Here is a 27,045-nt window from a genome sequence, read left to right on the forward strand (position 1 = left end):
AGCTGGAAGCAACGTGCATGTATGTATGTATCAAACAGCAACCTATATATCACCATCATATAAAACAGATATGATTACATTTGAAGCTTGACATTATATTTCCTTTATGAAATATGCAACAAACGTCTAGATCCGGACAGTTTTTATTCAAATTATACACATGTATCCCAATCTGCACCTAATAAGCAATAAGATATTCAATTTTTCACACTTATGCTATACATTTGTCACACTGCAAGAACAGCCTTAAAAGTAGATCTGTAATCGTATCTGTAGGAATCCAGAGCTTACAAAGACAAAGAAGCTTTTATTTCAGCTGGGGACTTAGTCCTAGTGTGTGTAAACCTGATCTCTGTTAGATTAGGCCATGAATTTAAATGGTGACAGGATACAGCCGTGATTAAAGGTCCCATTAGCTGCCACAACATCCTCTCGAGCAGGAGCGTCAACAAGCGGCAGCGACCTTGTCAACAGACCCCAGGACCTCCGCAAATAATCGCTCACCTGTCACATTTGTTGCCAAAGTGTCCTGAGTACATAGTGAGGACGCTATCATTTGTCGTCAGGTAGCCCCCGACTTAACAGTTCGGGTAGCCCCCGACTTAACAGTTCGGCAACATGTACAGCATATTTAGCACCCACTTTGAATTCTGAACTCAAAGGTCAGACTTTTTTTTAAGCAATATACTTTAACGTCTACATGAAAAGAAGCGACCCTCTCTCATTTTCACCCCTTCTTGGGACTTCACCATGTATAGCCATTCACTGCACAAGACTGTGATCTTGCATTTTGATGCCACGTTTTTGTAGTAGGCTGGCTTGTATACACATATGGGTGGGGCTTTAAATTCTATAGGCCAAATTCAAAAGAAGTCCGTGCCCACTTGTGAAGCGTTTTGCACAGGAACCCATTTCTGCACAATATCTGTCAGTAGTCAGGACCCTGGTGTGCACAGATAAACATAACCTTTTGGACCCAAGACCTAGGGCAAAACTATTTTAACCTATTACAAAAGATACCCCGCTATCCAAAGCTAAAAGAACCAAGTGACAGCTAATGCACTAACACAACAAATGGGACAAAGTGCCACATCGCTTTTTCTCAAATAAGTTACAAAGTCATTTCTCAACTACACACAAGATTTTTAATCTCTCTGGGTTTGCTATTGAGCCACACCCACATTACAAGGTCACTTGGCACTGTCAAGCAATTAAGTACGATCAGACACGTGTAGTGCACACGTTTGGTTGTAGGGAAATTACAGACTGTGCCATAATGATACTATGATTTATGTCATACCTGTCCCGCGAAAACGTTCAATACGGGTGTTCCGCATCGTATGATAATTTTTTGTATCACATGGGGTCCTACTTGTATCACACAGGCTTCCATAGAATATTTAGAATGCATTTTGAGTGCGCTGGTTGCACTGCTGTCGAAAATTTGAATACCGGATTCGGAGGTTGATATCAACGTTGTTACGATTTTTTTGTTCGAGGACACACAACTGTCTCAACTTCAGACGCATTCCGCATTGAAATGTGTTTTTTTTCAGGTGGGTATGACATAAATAAAATACAACACGGTGTATTCCGCATCACCCTCGGTCCCGGCCCTACCGCAGATCGCATCTCCCTCCGGACGGTACCTCGGGCGACACGGAATACCTCGTGTTGTATTCTATATTAGTCATGCTAGCAACTCCTCCCTATACCCTGCTAAATATGAAACAGCAAGGAAACTTGCTGCTCTACAATAACATGTATGTGGCACTAGGCACTACAAGGGTCTGAACAAACGAACAAAGCGTAATCACGATGGTGTTTTAAAAATCTAAACCCCAGTGGTCTGTGATTAAGGGTGTTCACAGATTTGGTTTGGTTCGTATTAAGGTGTTTCCTGTAGGGTCCTAATCAGCACAGACTGTTCCCAGGGGTTCACCTTAATGAACAGCCAAGGCCAGGGTGTTTAGATATGGACTGAGCACAAAATACAGTTACAATTGAAACCAAGCCAGCAGTTTTAACCTTTAGTACACTAAATAGCTGTTTGGATACCAATTCTCTATTTGTTATAGGGTTAGGCAGCTGGGAGAAGGTTAAACATCCACAGGATTTTCATAATAGAATCATATGTCATCATGCCTTTCTTGATAACAGTGGACTGTTTTGTACATTAGAGCTCCTTCAGATAAGTTAAAATGCCTCAGATATATACTGGACATTTGAGAATCAATCTTATCTACTGCACAAAATTCATACTGTAAATCTCAAAATGTTTGTACTGGTTTTATTTTCGTAATGACCCCTTACCGCAAAATCATATTGCACAAAAAATGTTTGGGTAATTCTACTGTGCCGCAGAATGCGAACTTCAAATGCAAAATTCTAACACAGCGAAAACTTCATTTTCCCTGCTACCACAAAATAAAACCGCTGCAAAAGTAAATGTATTTACAGTATCTGGCAGTAATCAGATAAATCCCTCAGTGGGTTGGACTATCTGTAGACTGTTTTAACAGGTGCAAACAGGAAGCTGCTGATATACTGTACAGACCAATTTTCAAACTCACCAAGTCTACAAATCAGTCAGCAAGAAAAATCCTGCAACAAGATATCTAAACTGGAAGTTCTGTTGCAGTGCCTAGAAAAGCCACCACGGGGCCGAGAACTTGATTTTTTTTTTTCATTTTGCAAACACCTACTTAAAAAACTCGATATCATAAGGATCCATTCATAACTTTAGATCATGGTTCTTGAGTTATGCTGTTTACAGACGCACACACGCACGCGCGCGCGCACACACACACACACACACACACACACACACAAATTTTAAAAAACCCATAACCTTCCTGGCAACAGCAACAAATGTCAAGTTGTCAAAAACATAGACCACAACGAGCTATGGTAACTACAGCTAACATATGTGGACAATATGTAGAACACAGAACCAGGTATATTATATCCAGGCACACTGTATGTATAACTTTAATATTTTAGCCATTTTGAACCTTTCCCACTCCAGATGTACCTGATGAAATGGTTTGCAGAGACAGACATGTGGAACTGCCATACAAACTCGGAGGGTTATCAGACAATTACCTCCAGATTGCAAAGGTCATGGTACCCCCCTATGGTGTATCACTTTGGGTTATTAGGGTCAAGTCCACAAGTCTCAGGGAGGAAACAACCAGTAATTGGAAAAGGACACTTGTGGTATAGAACGCGAGTTGGTACGATCCAATACTTGTTTAGAGACAGCAAGGAAATGCTTACAGAAAGCATCCCATGGGGGAAGAACAAATGGTGAATTTGCACTACCCTATTTGTGTGTCTACAGTGGTCATGTTGGCTCATTTCCAAACCATTCCAAATTTTGTGTTTGGTTTCTAAATGGTAAGGTCTTGTACTTTTCCTATATGCCATGGGTAGAACTCTATGTTGCACCTGTCCTACATGTATGAGACCATCAAAAATTCTTCTACCTCCTGTACTTAATTTGGCCCAAAGTTACATTATCCTCTCCATCTGCCATACTCAGGTACACTGTATGTACCCGTTTTGCTACAACAGTCATTTTGGAAAAAGCTTTAAAAAAAATTATTCCCTGGAAGAGACTATAGCTCGACTTGAATATGTGTAGCCTCAAATTGAAACCCAAGGTTAAAACTGTGGTGTGTGCCCTTACATTAAGTTTTAGTACATTTCCTTTGGCTCTCATTCCACCTCCCTTTATACCAAAGCACACAATGAGGCCAGTGTTTTCCCATGACCCCTTCTCACCTCCTCCATCTCCTTCAGCTGTGCCTTGATGCGGAGGTTCTCCTGTTCCACCTCCACCCACTTCTCCTTCTTCGCCCTCAGGGACTCCACCTGCTCCTCCAGCATGGCCTTGGTCTCGTGCAGGATCCTGTTGTCTTCACGCAGCTCCTGCAGATCAGGGGGTGTACACACATTACATCACAAACTTTTACAGCTATTGGTGGCAAATGTGCAGATGTTGGCACATTCATACGTGTTCTTTGGCACACTTTTTGACAGATTAACCCAAAAGGCTTGGTGGGCATCATTCCACTGTCACTGGTAGGAATATTCCTGACACAGCATACTGTTACCAACATACTGTATTCTAGAGCTTTAGCATGTACATTATTCTATAGATTATTTTTACTGTTAGTCATAGATAGATTAGATTTAGTTATTATATTTGTCAACAATTAGCAATAGTTCAACTCTCATGTGCGTAAGTTGCCATACATTGTACCAGTTACGACTGTCGCACAATAAATTTCTTCTATTGTAAAGTACCTTTCACAAGAGCACAACGTTATGGCATGAATCATATGGCGAGAATCGACCCCGGAACCCATTGGTTCCAATCCTGACGCTCTAACTGTTATGCCACACCAATGCCACACACCAATCACATCACCTTCACCTTGCCCCATCCTCAATTTACATCACAGGCAGTGAAATACTACTGATAAACCAGTTACAGGCTCTGAGATGTCAGATAAAAGGGGAAATGTTCCTGGGGATTTGATTTCACGGTAAGGAGAAAACAGAGTGTTCCCAGTGGCTTTCAGTTCCATGTTGAAACAAGGTGGTAGGGCAGAAGACAACAAAACATTTTACGGTGGTTTTAAGTTCAAGATGGAAACTGTGAACATAAAACCACCACAAATATTTCCCCTTTTAAGTTTTACAGAAACAGAGCCAATGTCACAGCAAGGAAGAAACTTGTTCTCATTCTGCCTTAGAAAATGAGTCCTACTTTGAAGATTATGTATCGATGGAACAATTCAAGTACCAGCAGATTGAATAATTACACAGCCCAGCAACATTTGTGTGTTCCATTTCTTCTCACCAAATGATTAAAGCATACACAGAAGCATACCTCAGTCCTGGCCTTGTAGAAGTCCAAGTCGTTGAGCTTCTCCTTGTACCTCTGTATCTCCGACTCAAATTTCTCCGTCTTGCTCAGCTTCTCCTTCGCCACATCCAGCTCGTCCCTATACGCCCGCGCCGACCGCGCGTCCGTACTCAACTCCAGGTTCTCCTGGCGTAGCTTCTGTAGCGTGAGGTTGGTCTGTTCGATCTCGTGTTGGAAGTCCACCACTTGCTCGCTCTTCTCTTCGAGCTCCTGGCGGAGTCTTCTCAGTCGGGCCTTGGTGTCGGCCAGTTCCACTGTCAGGTGGTTCTTGTCCTGGGGCTGCCCCGGTGCGCTGGGAGACTGTGCCTGTTTGCTCGCCTCCTGTTGAGCAAGCTGGTAGTAGTCCCGCTCTTGTGTGATCTCTGCAAGAGCCTGGGGGGAAAACGGGAATGTTCACTTAAACCTTGTTTTCTTGTGCGGCATTAGAGTCCATCATACCAAAATGTCAACTTTGTCTGAAAGTGGCTCTACTGTGAAAAACAAGTCTTTGTGGTATTCATCTATTCACTTCTACATATTTGTATGCTATTTCAGTGGAAAGCATTACACATAGGTTTTTAGTAGTAGTATCCAGTATCCAGTTAGAACAACAATATACCTCGAGCGTGTAAAAGAACCCACCACACTTATCGAAAAGAGTAGGGGTCCTTCCCGGTGTGAGTGGATCAAATAAATCTGTCTGAATATGCAGCTTATATTCTTTAGTGCAAACATGGTGTATCGTGCCATGAAGCGGTTTACCGGGTATGCAATACGAACCAACACAACTATTTACAAAATACAATTTCCTTTCTTTCTGTAGCCTTCGCAAAAACTCTACAATACAGCCAGCATCTACAAACAGAAGTTAACTTCAGCTGATCTTACCTCACAGTAGTCGTCTCTCTCGTTGACCAGCCTCTTGAGATGGTAGAACATGTTTCTGGACAGACCATCCAGCTCCTCAGGAGGGATCTCTGTCAGCTCACTCCACTGGGTGCAGAAGATGTTGTCTGTGTTGTCTGTGATCTGCACAGGAAAGTGAGATGTCAGAGAGCTTGTACACACACACACAGCTCTTGCTTTCTTGCCTATATCTAATTGAGTAGCATTTCTAAGAGGTATTCTTGGAAAGTTTGCCACCGTCAACAAAATTGATTTCACCTTTTCAATCATAGATTAGGCCACACCAATTTAATTTCTTGGTTAACGGATTTTTTTGAAAAAATGCTAAATTCCAAAATCAACGTGAAAACAGAATCTCAGAGGAAAGTTTGTACTTTGGTGCCCACAGTTTCAGGGTGTGAACAGGGTCAGGTGCAAGTTTTCACCCCAGCCTTCTGTTTTCATTGGGATTTTTTTTTTGCTTAAATCTAAAAAAAAAAATCTGTTAACCAAGAAATCAAATTTGTGTGGCCTTAATATTAAATAAACGTTGGAGCTTTTATATTTAGAAGAAGCCCTGTGAAATTGATTTCATTCCATCCTCTGCTACTTTGTTTGTACGTGAGGTAGCTCTTTAATTCCCAGGTTGACACATGAGTATTATTTTTGGGCATAAAGCCCAAGAACCACCAACACAAATTTGATGTAGCAGACATAGCTGAGACATTGGATATAGGTCGTGTCACATGACTTGTAAATTGTCCAATCTTGAACCTAATCATGCTTTCTTTGGCTGTCCTGCAAAACTTCCTAAAAAGCTCCCACAGTCTCAGACAATAATAGCTCCAGAAAAAAAAAAAGTTCACTTGCAATATTCTAACAAATCAGTGTAGTCACAGGTTACACACATAAAGTCAGGACTTATGTTCATAATCTTGATGCTAGATGATGACTTTGGGTTTTTTCCGGACTTAAAGATTCTCAACAGTTTTAGACCCTACTTCTTCTGATGAAGCATTTTTTCAAGTGCTTTTTTCCCAAGCTTGTTTGCATAGGCTTTACAGCATTACAAACTGATCATATCAACATTCTAATCAAATCTCATAGGCAACAGCATATAACCCCTACTTAAGCCATGCACTATGCACCAACATTGCCTTATGCATCTGTTAGCCAGTGGTATCCAAACCTATTATAGCTGCAAAGAGGACGACTTGGCAGCTATAATAGGTTCGGATAACAAGAATACATGTGTGCATGTGTTAGCTGAACTTGGTATCCTTTATGGGGTAGAGTGGGAGTGAACAGAATGTGGAGGTTTGAAACCCTACAGTTATGCACCCACACAGACTTCCTACTGGGGCAGCTGAACCTACAAATTACTGTAAATGCATTCAAGTTCGCATGTTTTTTTTTATTTCGTGCTAGGACGAAAATGGAGTGTTTGCGGTGGTTCTAAGTTTGCGGCATCGACATAGTCACACACTGCTACAGTATTTGACAAAAATGTTCGCGGTGGTTTCAAGTTTACAGTGAAACGGTCACCACGAAAACCGCAAACATAAAAGCACCGCAAACATTTCTGCATTTACAGTATAGAGTGGGGTGGGAATATCGGAAATGTTATGCTATGGAACCTACCTCTTGAATGTGTCCGACCATAGCATGCTGTACATCCAGGTCGAGCTCCTTGATTTTCTCAATGAAGACCTCCTTCTTTTCACACTGTATCAAAAGAGCGTGTATCATGAAATGTTTAGCATTAGTCTGGGGTGCCTATGCATTCATACGAAATTTACATTTTTACAGAATTTATACAATCCACTACTAAGAAACATACAAATTTTATAGAATTCTTACGATCCACTAAGAAACATACGAATTTTATGGAATTCATATGATCCACTACAATGAAACATACATGTTTCATGGAATACATACAATCCCTAATAATACTATCAGTAAAACTCATATGAATTATGTAAAATTTGTATGTTTCTCAGTCGCAGATCATACGAATTCCACAAAATTTGTATGTATTTCGTAAAACTCATAAGAATTTCCTAAAATTCGTATTAATTTTTAAGCACCTCTGATTTAAGAAAATAAAATCCTGTCACATCTACAGCGCAACAACACTAACTGAGATTTAAATTCTTTCTCTGTGACCGACATCTAAAACCTGTATAAATACAGTCTCTTTGATTCTTTGACTTTCACTTGTTGGAAGCAGGAACAGAGCTTGTTTTTGTAGCAGTTTGTACGCATATAAAACCGAGTCTTTCATATGGACATGAGCAGGCATGGGCTACCTTTCATTCTACTCAGTTCAAAAGATAGGGGGCTAATCCTTGGGGGCCATTGTGCGCCCAGGGATGCAAATCTCGAGAGGAACAAGGAGTGTTCAGTTTTCTTTATCTTTAAATTGTCACATCAAAAAGGGCTTAAAACTCCTTGGTGACACAAATAACTTTTTATCCCCAAAAAGAAAAACAAGACAAAACTAGAGAGGGGATACAAGGTCCGTTTTTTTACCAGTATTTCACTCCCTTTCCCAAATCAAAATACAAATCGAAACTATTCTTTGGGTTTTTCCTCAAATTCTAAAATTTCAAAACTCCATTCCAGCAAAATCCTACAGTTAAAACGTAATTATCATATCTCCAATGGTTTCTGGTTTGAAAACAAAACTGCATGCAGTTTGTCTTACTTCTTTTTATACAGAGTTTGGCACACCTGGCAAAGGAAAAAAACAGCATTCCTAAATGTCTGTTTATTTACACAGAAGGTTTCCTAATCCTACCTGTACTGCACATCCCAGCACTAGAAGCAGGATCTTTCGCAGTTCATGGATACATTGTTCTGTGAAAAAAAAAGGGAAAACATGAAATAATCCAATACAAACAGATGACGACGTGACACAGTGACCTTTATTTTGGTTTGTAAGTATTCTTTAAACTTGTAGACATCATAAGATGACATAATGTTGAAAAGGATGTCATACTAAATTGAAAATGCTACACAAAGAGTTTCAAACTTTCAGCACTTTGATCATACTAATTACCTGTGTTCTAGTAATGATTTTGTGCAATATAGACAATTCTAAATCTAATCATTAGGACTGAAATTTCAATTTCACAGGTTGTTGCATTACTGTTTCAAAGTTACACCATTCTAGTACTTTAACTGTTGTTTCATTTCACTTTCCATGATTTATACTACAGCATCATGTTTTACTTGATAAGAAATCAGCCAAAAGTAAATCGCTTTAATTTTTGTTGGAATCTAATTTCACGGTAGGAAGAAAATAGAGTGTTCTCAGTGGGTTCAAGTTCATGGTTGTAACAATAGTTGCGCAACAGTCAGAAACACCAGTGCATTTAAGGACAGCCAGTCAGAAATCAAGCTTGAAGTTTGACAAGGAGACAAACAGAACAAAACTTTCGGCTGTGTTTTTTTTAAAGATTGCTGTGAAAGATGTCACATACTGTAATTCTTCATTTTAACGGTAGCTTAATTTTAGCTACTTTAACGGTCACTAATCAACAGCTAAAATGTCATCATCGCAAATATTTGATCACTAACATTTAAGACAGTGAAATTTTTTCCCACCGTTAAAACTAAATGCAGTTAACTACCGTATTCACTTTTCCCCCAACCACTAGGATTACCAACCGCAATGGATTTACAGTATAAGCATCGCAAAAATTTCATAGTTTACAGTACCTCCTTCAGGCTCCTTGCCAATAGCGATGATGTCAGGAAGTTTCATCACAATCAGCTGCTGTAGAACGTCCTGCAATAGATCAATAAAGATTGGTTTAGTAAACAGATCAATGACCTCCAGTAGACAGTAGACTAGAGGTCAACAATGCCCTATCTCGATAACTGACCTTCTGGCACTATCTGGGTCTGACACAAATTGGGACTGGTCAATGCACACAGTGGAACAACTGTATGGTATTGGTAATTGGGACACCTGTAAATATGCCACTTTGCTAAACCTTAGAGTATAGTATCCTGTACATACACGTACACACCATGCTGTTTGTAATACTGTAAATGCATTTAAGTTTGCATGGTTTTAATTTCGCGGTAGGGGGAAAATGGAGTGTTCGCGGTGGTTTTAAGTTCGTGTTTGAAACAAAAGTAGCGCTACAGTCATAGCTGGACAAAAAGTTTTGCGGTGTCAACATTAAAAACATACATGAACCCATATCTTGAATCTATATCTGAAAATCACAACTCCTACAATATTGTCCAACCCCAAGTTTTATGATGTACACGTAGTTGCAAGCCCTTTTTTTCTGGACGAAACATCCAATATGCCGAAAAGTTAGCTTGACTAAAAGGATGATTTCCATTATATAACTGCTGCGGGGATTTACTAATCTACCTGAAAAAATGACATTCTGATCAACGTCTGATAAACACACACAAGATTGACATGTGGTTATTTGCTATGTCAACTTCAATTCCAAACATCTTCCAATGGACATGGCCTACAGTCTGGGTAAAAGTAAAAGAATGCCGGTTCAATTTACCATAAACTTTTAGTGTAACAAAATCAAAATACCACCTGTGTAAGATTTACAACATTTTCCACATTACTGACCCTGTACAAGTAGTCTAAAGCACAGACAGTTTGTTTAAGTAAGCATGAAATTTGTTTTTCTGCCTGAGGGAACTGTAGACTTTACTGAGGTTGTTTTCTATACCTTTAATGTTATTGCTACTAACCCTGGCATTTCAACAATGCACTGAAAATGTAAATAACAAATAGCTTTCGACTTAAAGACATTTACTTTCTTTCCGAAATTCGCGTTGGCTACACGGAGATCGAGTTTCGTTCTATATCAGTGTTTTCTTGACAGCTTTCGTCTTTGTAGTTGTCGCAAGGAAGGAGATTGTATTATGTATATTTTATGAATCAGAATCCGAGACCACAGACCACATGCATTTGAACCAATAATATCAAAGGAATTCCTTCTATCTAAATCTATCAAACGGCTCTATATATACACAGCCAGAACCCTTTTCCTTTTGACTAGAAATATTTTGACTAGAAATAGAGGAAGAGTTGTATTAAAGTTTCCTGGCACTCGAGCTATGCTAGCAGTATGTGGGTTAAATACTAGGTCTTGGCAACGACTGTATCACTTTTATTCTACAACGTGCCTACATTACTTTACAACAACGGCCTAATGCTCACTATAAATGCTCTGAACTTAAATGGTTACACTGCTGTGGCATAGCGCACCTAGTTTATTCCTTAGTCACCTTCATGGTTGACATTTTCCACTGACTCCATGGGTGCCAATGGTATTACATGGCCTATCAACAACACCAAATACTGACAAGAACTAATATGGACAAACTAGCTATAGGGCAAAGTCAACCTAATGCATTAAGTGGTATAAAACATGGTTATTCAGTCACTGATTTTTTACCACATTGACATTAAAGATTTTATTTTATTTACCGATGTATTCTAAACCGTTTTCAATTCCGTCTCAATTTCTCCACGTGCATCTAAGCATTGAAATCATACCTATCATGCTTCCAACCAACTCCTTCATCCCAAAAGTGGGCGGTCTACATTACACAAGCCTATAGATAACATAAGAGTCTAGTCGTAAAAAGATATGGGGAGGGCATTTTCATTTCCCCATCTGGGAGAGTGTGTTGAAATATGCTGCCGCTATGGGAGTTATTTCCTTTGGTCAGGGGGATACTCCAAGTGGGGGATGCATTTTCACATGGCTGAGTGCAAGGAATATTACATTAGAGGCTTGATAAGCATGTCAAATATGCCAGACCACATCATGTCCTCTTACATAGCTTTCCTCTCAAACTCAAGTCAAGTGTCTGTTCTTATACTAAGGGCTGTAGAGTCCATTCCGAGTCACCACAAGGGTTGTTATTGTCATAATTTACAACTTTTTTCAATTCTTTGTAATTATTTGTCTAAGAGATTTCATAATTTGGAAATATTGTGAATGTCATTTGATTTATAATCATTTGACCGGTTGTGTAAAACCTTTGAAAGATTAATGATCTGGAATATTATATTTCTAATAGTTTCTAAATAATGGTTACAGCATTCGACCATTTTCTACCATTTTTTACAATTATTTGCAACTAGGTCAGTGGGCTGGGAAGAAAGCAATTCACACATCTTTGCAAATTATGCTTGAGCACCATGTATAGATGGCTTGCACAAAGGGCCTAACAGTGTCCAGCAGTGACATCTAAAAATACACAGAGGCAGACAACAGGGCTGGATTAGCACCTACTTTTATGGGGGCAATTACCCTAATACACTATTTGTAAATATTGCTCTATATTTCGAAATTTAGAAGAATCACACAGATATTTGCAAATTATTGTAAATAAAGACTTTCATGTGCTGTCCCTTTCAAAATATTTCTAAAACATCTAATTGGATTCAAATAAATTCAAATTTTCATATTCAATTTTTTTGAAAAATGAAGAATTATTGTGACTTAGATATTCTTTTATTCAAATCAATTCAGACTAATTAGAAATATCACTTAAAAACCCGTGTGGTGACTTGGAATGGACTCTAAGTACTTACTACATATCTTGTCATAATATGTCGTATCTTTAAGTTTCCGGCCAAATGGTTTAGGCTCTAGGTCCTGACATAGATTAACACATAGATCGACATCTGACTTAGATTTATGCTGATGGGAATAATTCAGATGCCACAAGTTTATCTGTGGCTGACCTGAGCTGATTTCACGAGTCAAAATAACACATCAATTTGACATCCCTTTCTTCACCTTTCAAGCTGTACACAATGGTCTTTGCTAGTTTCGTTGTATCTCTACAAAAAAGGGGAAAACTTTCAGGTTTCCAGCTAGATAAAGGGATTTGGTAATCCTGTGTTTTCTAGAGATTACTAACCGGATTTCCCAGGGTAGAACTATGCACCTTCCTTATTAGGACAGCATGTTCAGATTTTAAAAATAATGTCAAATATTTTCTCCTCCAAAACCATATAAAATATAAATAACGTGTCTCTACCAATCAATTGTACCCCTCTATGTCTCTTATATAACTCGAGTTGATGTAGTTGACAAATAACGATATATAGACTTTCTAATGCCACCCTCCATGGCATTTCCACATGACACCATCTAATCTATGTGCAAAGGGCAACCAAAAAGGCTACAGTACTTCTCCTTTGTCAGAGCTGACAGTTGGTGACAGTTGCACTTTTATCAAGGTCTTTATACACCTGGGGCTCCGATGCTAAAGTAGATAATACTGTACAACAATCACGCTTGGCCACAAACTAACATTGTTACGTAGAATCCTGGCGTATTGGCATACCTTCTCACTAAAACAAAATTAGACAATAGCGGCCTGCGCTGACTCCGTTTGATAGTTTACCTGTTCCATCATCCCTGTCACAGATGGTTGAGTGTCTTTGTAGAGGTATCATCGCCAGGTGTGTCCTAGCCAGCCTAGGATATCCTGTCTATTTACAGAGAGGGTGTCTATAGTCGCCTTACCACCCGACAACTGAACCATCAACCGGTCACTGTTGCCCCTCAGACAGTTTTGTAAACAGTCTAGTTTCACGTCAACACTTTCCCTTGTAGAAAGATAAGTCTTAAGTTCATGGTCCTTTAGTGAAACATTACACCAACTTGAAGGAGGCTTTAAATCCTCCTTGATTATGCAACTGAGGCCTTCCACACTTTGGATCATACTGTGAAATATCACTGGTACTTACAATGATACAGTTAACTTAGGCATGAAATTGTGGGCATCTAGATCTGTCATTGTCAAATAGCCTTTACGAGTATGAAGGATAACATTTAGCATATAGTAAAGGGAGAGCAGTCATCCTCAATTGAGGTGAAGCATATGCTTTTTCAAGTCACTAGTACAATGCGGCTTCGCTAAGGCTCAAGTTTTTAGCCAAGCACACCGGATAACCCTTATTCTTCTCGATAAGTGTGTTGGGTTCTTTCACATTCAGAGGTTTGACACATGAGGCTTAAGCCTGAAGCTCCCTCATACACAGGGCCACCGGCTTTACATCACCATCCAAAATGACAAATGCAATCCTTTACAACAAGTTTGAGCTGGCTGTCCGACCCTAGGATTGAACTCTGGCCCACCTATCCACGGAATGATATATGTAGGATACATATCTTTTAGCCCGAGTCAGGGCAGATAGCTGCATGTCTATACATACAGATATTCGTACAGTATATCTGACTATCTCATGATTTAGCTAAACTCATGTGTACACTGAGTGTTACCACAGGTATTTGAAACATCTGGATCAATGAAGGGCACGTCATGAGGCTTGTAGTAAGCATGTTTGTGCACAAATCTGCCCTTTGTTCCTGTGTCCTGTAAATGTTTGTTCCAATAACTTTGCAACCGACTTCAAACAGACAGGAACTAAGGAAACTCCCAGTCATGATTACCTGAAGGATGTTAGTTGTTTTACTGAGTGACTAGATTGTTCAGATGACATACTACACAAGTTTCCTACAAATAGTGCTTTGAAAGGTACATTGTATCTACAGGGCCCAAAGCACATTTGTATACAGACCTGAGAAGTTTTACATGACCACTCTTTTTTTTTTTACCATCTGACCAACACCCTTTTGCTCTTCTAGTACTAGATGTATATGCTCACGTACTAACACACACAGAGTCATGAATACTCATTCCATAGTTATAACTCAATAAACAGCTTACTTGTAAATATACACGATTGTATCATTATGGGATTGCTATGTGATCAAAATGTTACATGCTGCATAAAAGGTTAGGTTTTCAAGACTAAAATCATACAACTTTCACAGGGATTTTATTTTGCGGTAGGGAGTGCTCACAGTAGTTCTAGTTCCAAGTGGAAACTGCCATGCAGGGTTTTATATACTGTAAAAGAACAAATGTCCACCTTTTTACAGTACAAAAGTTTTTTTACAATACAATAGAGGAAGTCTCTTGCAGTACATAGTCATCCTTGTTCTTGCATGTACGTCAGGAGGGAAATTGTTGAATGGACCGAGGTCACCACTTCACTGTACCCAGCACTATGACATCAATGCCACCCATAACGTCCACACATATAATGTGTACTAATTACACATAATGCCTTCCTTCCTGGAGTACAACTAAAAAGTCACCTGCTGTGATTTCCACTAAAAATAGAGTCATTGATGAATTATTTGAAATCTACTGCGCACTTCCTTTCCATTATGTTATTCTATAAATACATATCTAAAGTAAAGCGTTTTTGATGAACATTAATATGTTCTGTACATGTAAGTTGTATTCTTAAAGCATGATTTATTGAATGATGTCATTTCCTGTTTGCTATGAGTTTTAAAAGGGTTCATGACCTGCAATATATGTATTGGCTTGTTCAAATCATACAAGGCTTGTCTGACTCTATTAGTTAAAAGCCATTCCATAGTTCACTCTTATTGAGATGACCTTTTGACATGTACATGTTATTACTATTAGTCATATATTTTACTTGACTAAATCATTAGAAATTGTACAGGTGTACTAGATGAATAATTTTCCCCTCCATAAACAAAATGTATCTCAAGAGGGAAAAATTGAAGACATTGTAGTTTTTTTTACCTCCTCTCTCATCCCAATTTTATCTAAGGCAACCAAAGCAACATTGGGGCCCAAAATATGGAAATTAAAAAATGCTGAAATCTTTATGGTAGTGACATTTACTGCGTACGTAGTCCAGTGGTTAGCGATCTTGCCTCTGGAACTAGAAGCCCCGGGTTCGATCCCGGCTGTGTCGCTCACCCGACATGTAGGCTACCGGAAAGGGTCGCAGTCCTTAGGATGGGACGTTAAGCCGTGGTCCAATGTCCATTGTTCTTGTCGAAAAGAGCTAGGGGAATTTCCCCGGTACAATGAACCTGTAAATACTCTACATAGCGTCTGTCTTCCTGTCACGACCAGTGGAAGATTAGCTCATCTGTTCATTGAGTTCATTTGAGCTAAACTGGTTCGAGATCACTTTTCTTTTTCCTTTTTAGCTTTAATTTTGAGAGCACAAAAGTGCATTTGCCCCCAGGATTTAAAGCCCCGATTTGCACATACCAAACAACTACCACACAATCTTGATAACTACTAAACTAGCAGCTAGAAGAACCCCTTTGTAACCTGCATCTGTACTTTGTTATTCTCCAGTTTCTACAAACTTTCCTTGTTTACTAGTTGAGTACCTGTCCACAGATAGCTATCTCGTTACCTGAGGTGAGAGGTTACTTAGATAAGGGAAGCTTCTGCTTCCATGGTTACTGTACACCTGGTCTATTCACCGGAGACATTTTTGTATCCAGGCAACGAGACAGAGACCGGTATCTTTATTCCTTCATGGTTGAGGTGCAAGCAGGACAACACCTTTCAACTCTACCACTAACCAGTACAAATGCCGATCAGAAGCTACAATACAAAATGGTTACATCATTTTTGTCATCACATGAAATGGCATGTAACCAATTTGACCCTTTCCCATGGTTTAATGTAGAATTAAAACTACCAATGACCGGTTTACATGTACGTACTAGAAGTACGGTTGGCATTGAAACCGTAGCTGGCCTTTCATGTACCTTTTAAGCAAAACCACAGGGTATAAGGAAAACCATTAGCGTAGAGTGCCAGAAAGCTATATGGTGGGTTTAGGATCAACCTCCTCTTGCAGGTATTATGTTACAAAAATACAATCCATTCTTCAGGCTTCTCTGTTCTTTATGACCTTTTAAGTGTTTTACACCAGGGAACACTCTTGTGCCCTATGGTCTGCTTACGTGACTGTCGGACAGTATTTCTCTCCTTGTTTGTACACTGGGCTCAGAACACTCCAGAACATGTACATGGTCCCCCAACGGTACATCGTTACAGACCTATCATCCAGCAATTAAGTGACGATTCCTTCTCCATGTAGACTTGCAATTGGTAATCGTTGTTTGTAAAATGTCATAAAAAGAAGGCTGGATTGAACACGCTAGCCTCCTCGTTTGTATACAATTTGTAGGACTGGAAGACCTTTGGCCATGTTTTGCTAAGGTGCTGCCAAACACTTTTGTTTGCACATAGCCCAGCCCATACCCTCCCTGTGACCCCTGCCGGTTGTAAAAGTTTGAACATCACATTGACCTTCAATCCTAACCACCAGCTTTGCAGCCAACAACTCGCTGAAGTACCTCATACTATTGTCCCACACCCTCTCTTCAGAAGGGGGTGGTGGGAATGCGGAGAAGGGCACTTTTGCCGGAGAGAATAGCGGCGGCGTGGATTGTTGTTATGGCACATCGACGCCGCGCCGCGTTTGTTGGCAAATATTTGAGCTGCTCGGGAACCTGCTGTAGAAAAATGCAAGTCGTAATGAAAGGAAAACAGGACAAGCAAACAGTCCATAAAAGCACCCTGCGTCACCATTGATAAAGTGGGCTGTAAACCCTTCAGAGTGACTGGATTACGGCGCGAGACTTTTTGTCCACCTGTACCTGTTGTTACCAAAAAGCTTTTCCCAGCCTCTAATCAGCAAGATAAATACAGCCAACACACGCGGCTCTCCCTAGCTCCAACACCTTTTCTCGATGTCCCGAAGAGCAATTTTCCGTCAATGGTATCTTCAGATAATGGAAGACATTAAACGCTATTAAAATTCTGAAATTGGTTTATGCGCATCAATACCGCGGACTGACCTACAGGAAATGCGTGTACGTCACTGATAAGTCCGACAAAATAAATGAGTTAGGGGCTTTTTGTGCTGTACTTCCCCTTTGTGTTCAGGCCTTTCAAGGCTGTTGTACATTCAAGAAGGAAGGAGCTACCTGACACTAATCTATGCTCATTCTCAGCCAGAGGGTCCAACGAGACCTTTCTGACCCTCCCCAGCCTGCCTGGGTCACCACTGGGGCTTGACTGGGTCAGCACAAGACCCACAGGTACACTACAAACGAAGCTGGGTTCACACTCACATGTGCTTACCAAAAGACACAACAGAACGCACATGTGATATAGCAATGTAAATTCTACTTTCATATACTCTCAGGTATAATAAAAATAATGTTTTACATCATCATCATCGTTCATCCGGATGGTTTACAATCAAGTAAATTTCTCATTATCAGCTCATAAGCTGATCTGTTTTTGCAGATATTTGAGACATTATCTCATCCATATTGCTTTGAAAACTGATACGGGGCAAAGCAAGCTATAATGCGTTCCCCCTCCAAAGATGGTGACGATATGGTACATGTAGCTGTGTGTGGTAGTATCTGGGAGGGGGGGCAAAATTATAAGAAAACAATCTTTGCCTTCGAAAAGGTTCTAATTAAAAATTTCTGACGTAAAAACAATATATAACGCTTTTATTTACAAAAATCTTGAGAAAATTATATCGCATTTTGGCATCTTACATCTAAACATTAAATAGTGTATAGCCAATATGTGGACCTTTTGTTCCACAGTAAGGGTTAGAGAGTACTACCAAATGCCTACATTCCTGGCAAGTCTCCAAACACAGTGCTGTGCCCCCTGACCTCAATCGCATGCAAGAAGGCAGGCATATAGCACAGTTGGAAAATCATAGGCCCTTTGCAAACACAAAGGCAGCTTTCAGACACTGAAGAGGAAAATATGGGCGGTGTGACCAGGCAGCAGCAGGTGATGGTGTACAGAAATACACAGAAGAGGAGGTTGATTACTATAAAGGGAGAAATGTTTGCGAGATTTTAATTTTGCCTTTTTTTTGCGGTGATCTCTTTGCCACAAACTTATATCCATTGCAAAATTTTTTGTTCTCTCTTCTACTCACTTATACCCTTGTCGCAAGCGTGCACATAAAACTACTGTGAAAACTCCACCCTGTAGAATTAAATCCCAGCAAACATTTTCCCTTTTACAGTATTTACCACTAGAAATGGACAAAAACAGACTTGACATATCTGGGACAGACCATGGAGAAATAACATTTCAGGCTACATCTATCTGTGAAGGTTCTGCAACTATTCTATATGCTAAATAATTATACGCAAATGCTGTATATGGAGAAAGACCTTGCAAAGCTTTGTAACTGAAATTTTCCACAGAAGTATTCACCAGAAACAATTCTTCCTCCACAAATGCCTTCCTTGAGGCTAGACATAACCATCACCCTAGGCTACCAATTATCACGGAATGAGGGAACAGTGATACTCCCTGAATTCAATTAATTCTTTATCTAATCAACAATTAGGCTGTTTGGGACATTCCAGTACACACTGCAGTGGAGACACACATGTATAATGCAGACAGGGTTTGGAGAAGCCCACAGTGCTGGCAGAGGGTCTGTCAGGGTACATGCCTAGGATGCAGAAGGCATGACGACTAGAATAGCATGTAGAAACTTTGACAGGACAAAGGACAGCTTATATGACAATACAGAGAGAACAGTTGCTTCAAACCCCGGTGATGAAAATCATAAAGGATTAAGAATCTGCATCATTTATAGAAATAGATGTTAAAATAATCTTAGGTCTTAGCAATATGTCATAGTTATGAGTGTCAGAAAATAAACAAAAGAAAACAAGAATCAAATGAATGGCAAATTTTTGTCAGAACAAAGACTCTATATTATGTATTACAGTAGTAGTAGTAGTAGTAGTAGTAGTAGTAGTAGTATCCGGTATTTTGATTAAACTGATTAAAGTATGGTGCTTTAAAAGTCTAAAGATATCCTATGTTAAAGACAGATATGTTAATGATTTGATTGTTTATATGCAGCCCGACACAAATTAAAAGTGACCTCTTCCATTCTGTTCAGGAACAAGTTATTGGTTGTGCCAAGAATGAAAATAAACATGATTCATCCACTCTTTTCTTGTTCCTGTCAGACAGAAAGAATTGTAACACTACCCTTGTCCGTCATGACTGCATTCGCATACCTCGCATTTCCATAACCACTAAACATTCTTGACTAGATCATTTCCTATTCTTTGGCCCAATTTATACACAGCTTTCCTAGATATCTGGACTGCAGATATCTGCCAGGCGACATGATGTCGGGATGCATTTATACACACGACAGGAAGTACTGTAGGACACCCGTGGAGTTGGAATGCAGTAGTGATACATCATGACAAATTTGTGTTTCAAGCTAGAAGTCTGCATCCAAAAGTGCTTTCAATGACATCTGTCAACTTGTTAGAATCCCAAAGATATGTTTGATGGCCTGATTTTACCGATTATTACTGTAAGAAATTGTTTCCTCTGTATTCGCCTGTAAAGCACTGTAAAATTACTTAATACTCCATGGGAAGTTTTTATAAATCCCCTTACTAGTATAGATGATGGTACAGTTGCCATAGCTAACATAAAAATGGGTCACTTGATGTCCACAAGTCTGCTAATTAGCCTGAAACCTGTCCTCCAGATATCTGGGATCCGACACATTTTGTTTATACTTGGGCTGAAGCTGTCGGGGACTCCCGCTGAGTTGTCGGACGAGCACTTCAGAGTGGTCGGCTGAAATTTTCCAGATATCTGGAAAAACCCTCATTAAGACCATAAAATTCCTGTTTAGACAAAGAAAAAAGCTGTCGCCTGGCAGATATCTACAGTCCAGATATCTAGAAAAGCTGTGTCTAAATTGGCCCTTTGGTTCCCAGTTGCCATGGCAACAATTGTAAATACCCGAGAAGACCACATGAAACAGAATAGGCCCACTAGACCCCCTCCAAAAAACCTTTTCTTTCTTTGAGCAGGATTTAGGAGGAAGCCATGAATGCGTTTGGCACCTACATGAGAATGGGGGTGACTATTTTATGGCTCGCTGGGCAAGGCAGCTACCAGGGATATGCAAGAAAAACAGCTGCTCCCAACATGTGGGTCATACACCAGTGCAACACAAAGTTCACCCTTCAAACTTAATGTACAAGTACAGACTTCTTAGGGGTGGGGGTTCAACTTGCTAGTGGCAGGATGCATGGATGACTGAAAATGTGCTTTGCACCACTTCCTTGTGTAACGCTGGCTGGGTCGAATTCAAAATAAACAAAAGTAAAGTTTGGAACCACACAGACATATACCTCTGTATCGCAGACAAAGAAACTCCATAACATACATGTACAACTGCGGCAGTTATTTTTTCAACCAAAATCTTCTCTTTTCTGGGTAAAGTTGATTATATCACATTGTAGAGCCAAGAAAATGTTACATGTTGTATAGAGGGAATGTCATTCAAAACAAGACCTCGACCAAAATCATAATTTTTCTTTGCATGCCACCTAAAGTGTATAATCAGTGAGGTCTAATGAGGGCAACTGTTCCAAAATGGCTAAGTACCAAAACTGGTTGGGACTGGAAAAAATTATAGGTCTGACAGACATTACTAGGGTCTACTTTTCTACAAAGCTGAATATAAGAGCCATTTTCATACAACAGTTGGCATCTAGAAAAACTACCAACACTAATGTGCATCCTGGATCCCAGTTATACTTATAGTCTGTATGGAATGTTACTGGTTGGTAATGCATATTAATGTTAGTCACAATTTGAAAGATAATCACAAGGAAATCATAGGAATTATGAATGGTTTGGGTCATTTCTCCTTGGCAAAATTGTCAGTGCTGACTTTTCAGGGAAAATATTTCAATCTGTGCCTAGGATCTTTTATGCAAATCAACATGTAATACAAGTGTATGCATTCTATTCTGAAGAAAAAAAACTGTAGCTACAACAAACCAATCTCAAGGTCTGAAAAACTACTGTAAATTCATTTATTTTCACTGGGACTTTATTTTCTATATTTGCAATTCACTGGAAATGCATATTCACAGTATCATGAATTCCCGTTGAAAATCATGAAAGTCAACATGAAAATCACAAATAAAATAAAACCACCACAAACATTTTCAAGATTTACAGTAAATACTATGATGAGCCATGATTGTCAGCTGACCTTTCACAACTCCACATGCTATTATCACAGGATGGAACTGATTGGGAATAAACGCTGGGGAAAACGTATTTTCCATTAGCAGGCATTAAAGCTAGCCTTGTACAACTACATTACAAGGACACTTCTGTGTGGACCTCCTCCTGTGGTATAAATCCGAGACTATGCTTTCAACAAAATGTCTTCAGCATGGTACTAAAATAAATTGGACAGATTATAAGGAACACTACAATACTCAATACCCTGAAATCTTGCAGCAACCAGGATGCAATATCATTACATTTCAGGAAACTTATGAGGGTCTGCATGGGGGGTTCCCGACAACGTTTTATCATTTATACTGAATTCAAAAGCCCTAGGCTACGTTTTACGCTAAAATCAAGGAAGGCAATTACGCAAAATTTGATTGCATTGCTACAAATTATGTGAATAAGACAGCTTTACCAACAAATTACAAGAAGTCAAAATCGGTTGCCTACGCCTTACGGAAAGGAGCATACTCTTTTCTAACTGTACTGCATATGGGATGTCCAGTTTGGGGAGAGGTATGTATGGGTGTTCCTGTCCACATACCAGGACAGGGCCTGGCCTGACTCCTAGCCGACCATTACTGTCCTGAGTGATTCTTGGGTGTCTTCCAACACAAGCCCATCCTTCACCACCTTTGTCTGGTTTGACTTATGATGGCCTCTTGATATAGAAGCCTGACGGAATTGTACCAGTAACTTTTATATATAATATAGGACTGGACATTGCAAATTCTACACATGAGTTTTGGTACAACAACAAAGCACATATTTATGATCAGTTGACATGTCTTGTTCACAGCATCACTGAGAGGCTGATAGCAGGTATATCTGGTTCAAATGCTACAAATACAATTAACCTTGATAAAAGCAATGTGCATGCAATAGCCTGGAAAAATACCATATGTTTCTAAGTTTCTTGATAAAATATTGATCGAGCTTGAAATACCAGTATTGGCAGTAACAGCAGGAAGTTATTCGGTATCAAGGCTGTTTTCACAAGTTCCACTGGCATGAAGCCTTTAATTCAGTATACAACTAATGTTGTACTAAAATGTCTGACGGTAAAAAGGATAATCTGCAATGTCTCTCATACTCAATTCCTTGCAAAATATCTCCGGTCCAAGAAGTCTGACATTTATCACATTCAACTTGATGTTTATGACATAAATTTGCTTTTCAAGTTGCATTTCAGGTAGTACCGATGTTGCTACATGATCACGCTTTCTTTTGGAAAGGAAAATTTGTCTGGAACGTTCGCCATATGGTATTATCCTTACATCTGTCTATGTTCTAGGTCAATGTGTGCCTAGAACTTCTAGAGGTATCGTATAACTCGTAGATGAAGAGCACTACTGAAGAGGACTGCAGACACAACTTGTAATAGTTGTATCTGTGTTTGTCATTATTCTAAGGTACTTTTTCCACTTGTGAGAAGCCTACGCTCCTTTGTACGTGACCTTTACCCCTCTTTAACCCACGCAACTGCCAAAACAGGCAGATACTTTGGCATCAGTAAAATGTCATCATCCAACCATCTGGCACTCCTCCTGCTATGTCCATCTACCCAATGGTACAGTACATGATGTTACCAAGCTGTTTTTTCTACAAGAGTTTACAAGATGCCCTGCATTCTAACATGTATGTACAAACAAGCATCCTGAATTCCTTAGCGTTGTTGTGAAAAGGGTTGAGTACATTTACCTTTTCAGTTTGCATGGAGACTACGAGATAACAAAACTGTTTACTCTCGTAAAGTACAAATGTTGTAAAATTATTCCTAGTAACCCCATTATTCAAGATGCCTGATGTAGAGTCTATCATGACCAAAAAGACAACAGGTACAAGCAAGCAGATACAGAAAGGATTATGTGTGAAATCACACTCTGGATCTACAGATCTCTCACAATCCACAAACAAATCATATTGCACTGACAAAAATAAACAATCTGTGCATCATGCTAGAAAATCACAAGTCTATTCAAGAAACACTAAAACAAAACAACACATCTACACATATGACAATGTCTGCAATAGATATGCACGAGGGCCTTTCACAGTTTGAACACCTGTTGTTGTCTCAAGGTAAAAGTCGCTCAAAAGCAAAGATGTACGGCTCAGAGAGGGGCACGCCTAATTGACCAGGAATTCCATACAGCAGGATACTTGTGTTTGGGCTCAGGCATCGCTTGACACCAGACAGCAGATGCCAGACAAGATCATAACAATAACCTGGACAATGCACCGTAACACAATTTTCTGTGGGAAAATTGTGTGTAAGGACCTTTGCAACGGCCTTCTGCAATATTACACTGTATCTAACACTAACAGACATACTACAAACACAGAGAGGAATTCTGCAATACTAACCAGGATGTTTTGGTAAACATCAAAATTGCCTGTTTGTTTCTTTTTCTGATTCAGTAGTAGACTTGTGCATGTACTTTGTTCACATCCAGCCTCTGGATAATTGAATTTCACTCAAAAGTAGGCTAATCATGCTATACATATTCTGTCACTCACTGTGTATAAAGGGGAATAAGTAAGACTCTTGTTTAACGCCTATACAATACAAGTTGTATGTAGGACTTTGCATTGTCTTCATGACTTGTCAGACCTCAGGATCTAGGAGGTGAATGCAATATATGCTAATAAAGACTAATTACCATATCCTTATCATGGATTTGGTATGTATGCCTAAACAAACAAATAGGGACTAAGTACAGGCGAGAATTGGGTCAACATCCCTGTAGTGCCTCCTGATACAACGCAGCTGATCGATGCAGGAACTCAACAATATTCGGGAAAGTGCATTACCTGCGGTTACCTGCTAAGGTAAGACTTGAAGTACGTCTCTAGTCTACAGTGTCCTTACACTTCTAAGTAACGGTGGGATTTTTCATTTCATTGTGTAGCAACTGTAGTGCCTTTCAAATCTGGCACAAGTAGCTTCAGCACAACAATACACATCTAGCCCAGGCCTTGGGAAAAAATGTTATGTTTCCAGTTACCCGACCAATCCTCGCAAAAAAACTGACGACCCTAGCCTTTTGGGGGGTCGACCGCTGGAAAGGGCATAAAATTTCTATCTGACATCTGAGAGAGGAAAATATCGTAGAATCACTTTCAAACATATTCTCCTCATATCTGTTGCAATAGAAAAATTTGCTTCCACAACATATCTCTGTGTATATTATCTATACAACTAGAATATGACGTAGAATATGACGTTGAAATTGCCAGTGTCACTAATGCATTTCAGTTTTGTCAGACCAAAATCTGAAAAAGGAGAATCCATAATTTTCTCAGGACAAAGAAACACAAAATTTAAAAAAGTAGAATCCATAATTTTTTTAGGACAATAAAAAAGGAGAATCCATAATTTTTTTCAGGACAAAGAAACACAGCAATAATTTTCCCAGGCCCAAGCAGAGTGAGTCATGTGTGGAACTGTCCTAACCTGGTAGTAGGACTTGATGTGCCTCATGAGAATGGCCAGGTTCTGGATACGCAGGTGCACCTGGCCTTGCACCTGCTTGTTGATCCGCTGGTTAGTTGGTCGAGGGTCGCTGTGGGAGGGAAAACAAAACCGTGTTACGATCCTGTTGTGAAATACTGAGGTATATTTTTCAATAGACCGAACAGGCTAGAGGTGCCCATGTATTCATACAAATTTTACGGAATTCATATCATGCACGTTTTACGGAATACATATGAATTTCACGGAATTCATACGATCCAATATTAAGAAACATAGGAATTTTACGGAATCCATACGATCCATTTCAAAGAAACATACCAATTTAAAAGGTTTATGGAATACATATGATCCTTACTATTTGTAACACTCGTATGAATTCCGTAAAATCTGTTTGTTTCTTAGATCATATGAATTCCATAAAACTTGCATGTTCTTTGTCATGGATCGTATGAATTCCGTAAAATCCGTATGTATTCTGTAAAATTTATATGAATACTTAGGCACCCCGACCGAAAGTATATAAAAAATAAAAATCTCTGCACCTTGCGTCAGATTGTAAGCTTTTTTGGGTGCAACCATGCAGAAGCGAAAGGTCTACTAGGTGAATAGAAGTTAAAAATACTGCAGGGTAAACTGCACGGCTGACCTAACCTACCCCTGATGTTACCTGACAACAGTTAAACCGACAAATCACTGCAAAGATTAAAGGGAACAGCAGACCATGCCCGGAAGGCCAGTCTAACCTTATCTCTCTAAGACCTACAACAGAACCCTTCTGGAAATCCTTGTGCTAGGCATCCCCAGATTGTGACAGGTACTGTAAATGCATTTAAGTTCGGGTGGTTTTTACTTTGCAGTAGGGAGAAAATGGGGTGGTTTTAAGTTCGCGTTTGAAACAATAGTAGCGCTACAGTCATAGGTGGCCAAAAATGTTTGGGGTGGTTTTTAATTTCGCTCTGAAAGCTCACCGCGAAAACCGTGCACAAAAAACCATGGCGAACATTTCTGTATTTACAGTAAGCCTACATCATGGTGATCATTATGCTTGTCAGTTCTAGTATCCCACTGGCACATACAAGGCAGACAGAGTTGACAAATGTTTTACGATATGACCTTCATCTATAGTTGAACTTGGACCTGTCATCACCAAATGAACACACAACAACCTTACAAGAAACACATCACTTCAGGAAAATCTCAGGGGGAACTTGTTTTAAATTTCTAACATTCAAAACATTGGTCTCTAGCATGTACTGACTGTGTTATACAAGGGAGATGAACAAAATCAGTTGTTGGATTTTAAATCAAATAGTTAGAAATGCTTGCTTTTCTTGCAAAACTTAGTAAAATTATTTGGGCTTTGTTCTTAGAAAAATTAAAGTAAATCTGGCAAGAGAGTTTCTCTAGCCACACTGAGGATGATCATGATGTAAAGTAAAGCAGTCATCCTCAACTGAGGTGAAGCATGATGCAGCTAGTGGTAAATGCACTGCGGCTTCACTAAGACTCGCATATTTCGGCATTCACCAAGCACACCAGGTCACTCTTCTCGATAAGCGTGTTGAATTCTTTTAGTTTTTTGTGGTTAAACAGAATAAAAACAGCAAAGTATTGTAAGGAAATGAATTATTTGTTTGTGACACAATGATTGAATATGGTACCGATAACTTGGAAAATAGGGTGGCCATGAGAAACACTTATCCTACCCACCAGCTTTACGTGACAATGTCAACAAGTAGGCCAACTTCTATTCTTCTACAATCAAACG

General features: G+C 39.5%; 1 protein-coding gene across 19 annotated transcripts in view; it reads right to left on the reverse strand.

Moving 5' to 3' along the window:
• The window catches only part of LOC136432175 (girdin-like), a 52,851-nt gene that overhangs the window by 22,103 nt on the left and 3,703 nt on the right, over window positions 1-27,045 (reverse strand). For all 19 annotated transcript variants that reach the window (XM_066423195.1, XM_066423214.1, XM_066423213.1 and 16 more), the window contains exons 3-9: window positions 25,257-25,365; window positions 9,527-9,596; window positions 8,604-8,662; window positions 7,442-7,525; window positions 5,804-5,944; window positions 4,901-5,308; window positions 3,787-3,933 (exon numbers count right to left, since the gene is read on the reverse strand). In XM_066423195.1, the coding sequence (XP_066279292.1) occupies window positions 3,787-3,933; window positions 4,901-5,308; window positions 5,804-5,944; window positions 7,442-7,525; window positions 8,604-8,662; window positions 9,527-9,596; window positions 25,257-25,365 (1,018 nt within the window). The remainder of the gene's footprint in view (window positions 1-3,786; window positions 3,934-4,900; window positions 5,309-5,803; window positions 5,945-7,441; window positions 7,526-8,603; window positions 8,663-9,526; window positions 9,597-25,256; window positions 25,366-27,045) is intronic.

Source organism: Branchiostoma lanceolatum, chromosome 4 (assembly GCF_035083965.1).
Source record: "Branchiostoma lanceolatum isolate klBraLanc5 chromosome 4, klBraLanc5.hap2, whole genome shotgun sequence".
Lineage (NCBI taxonomy): Eukaryota > Metazoa > Chordata > Leptocardii > Amphioxiformes > Branchiostomatidae > Branchiostoma > Branchiostoma lanceolatum.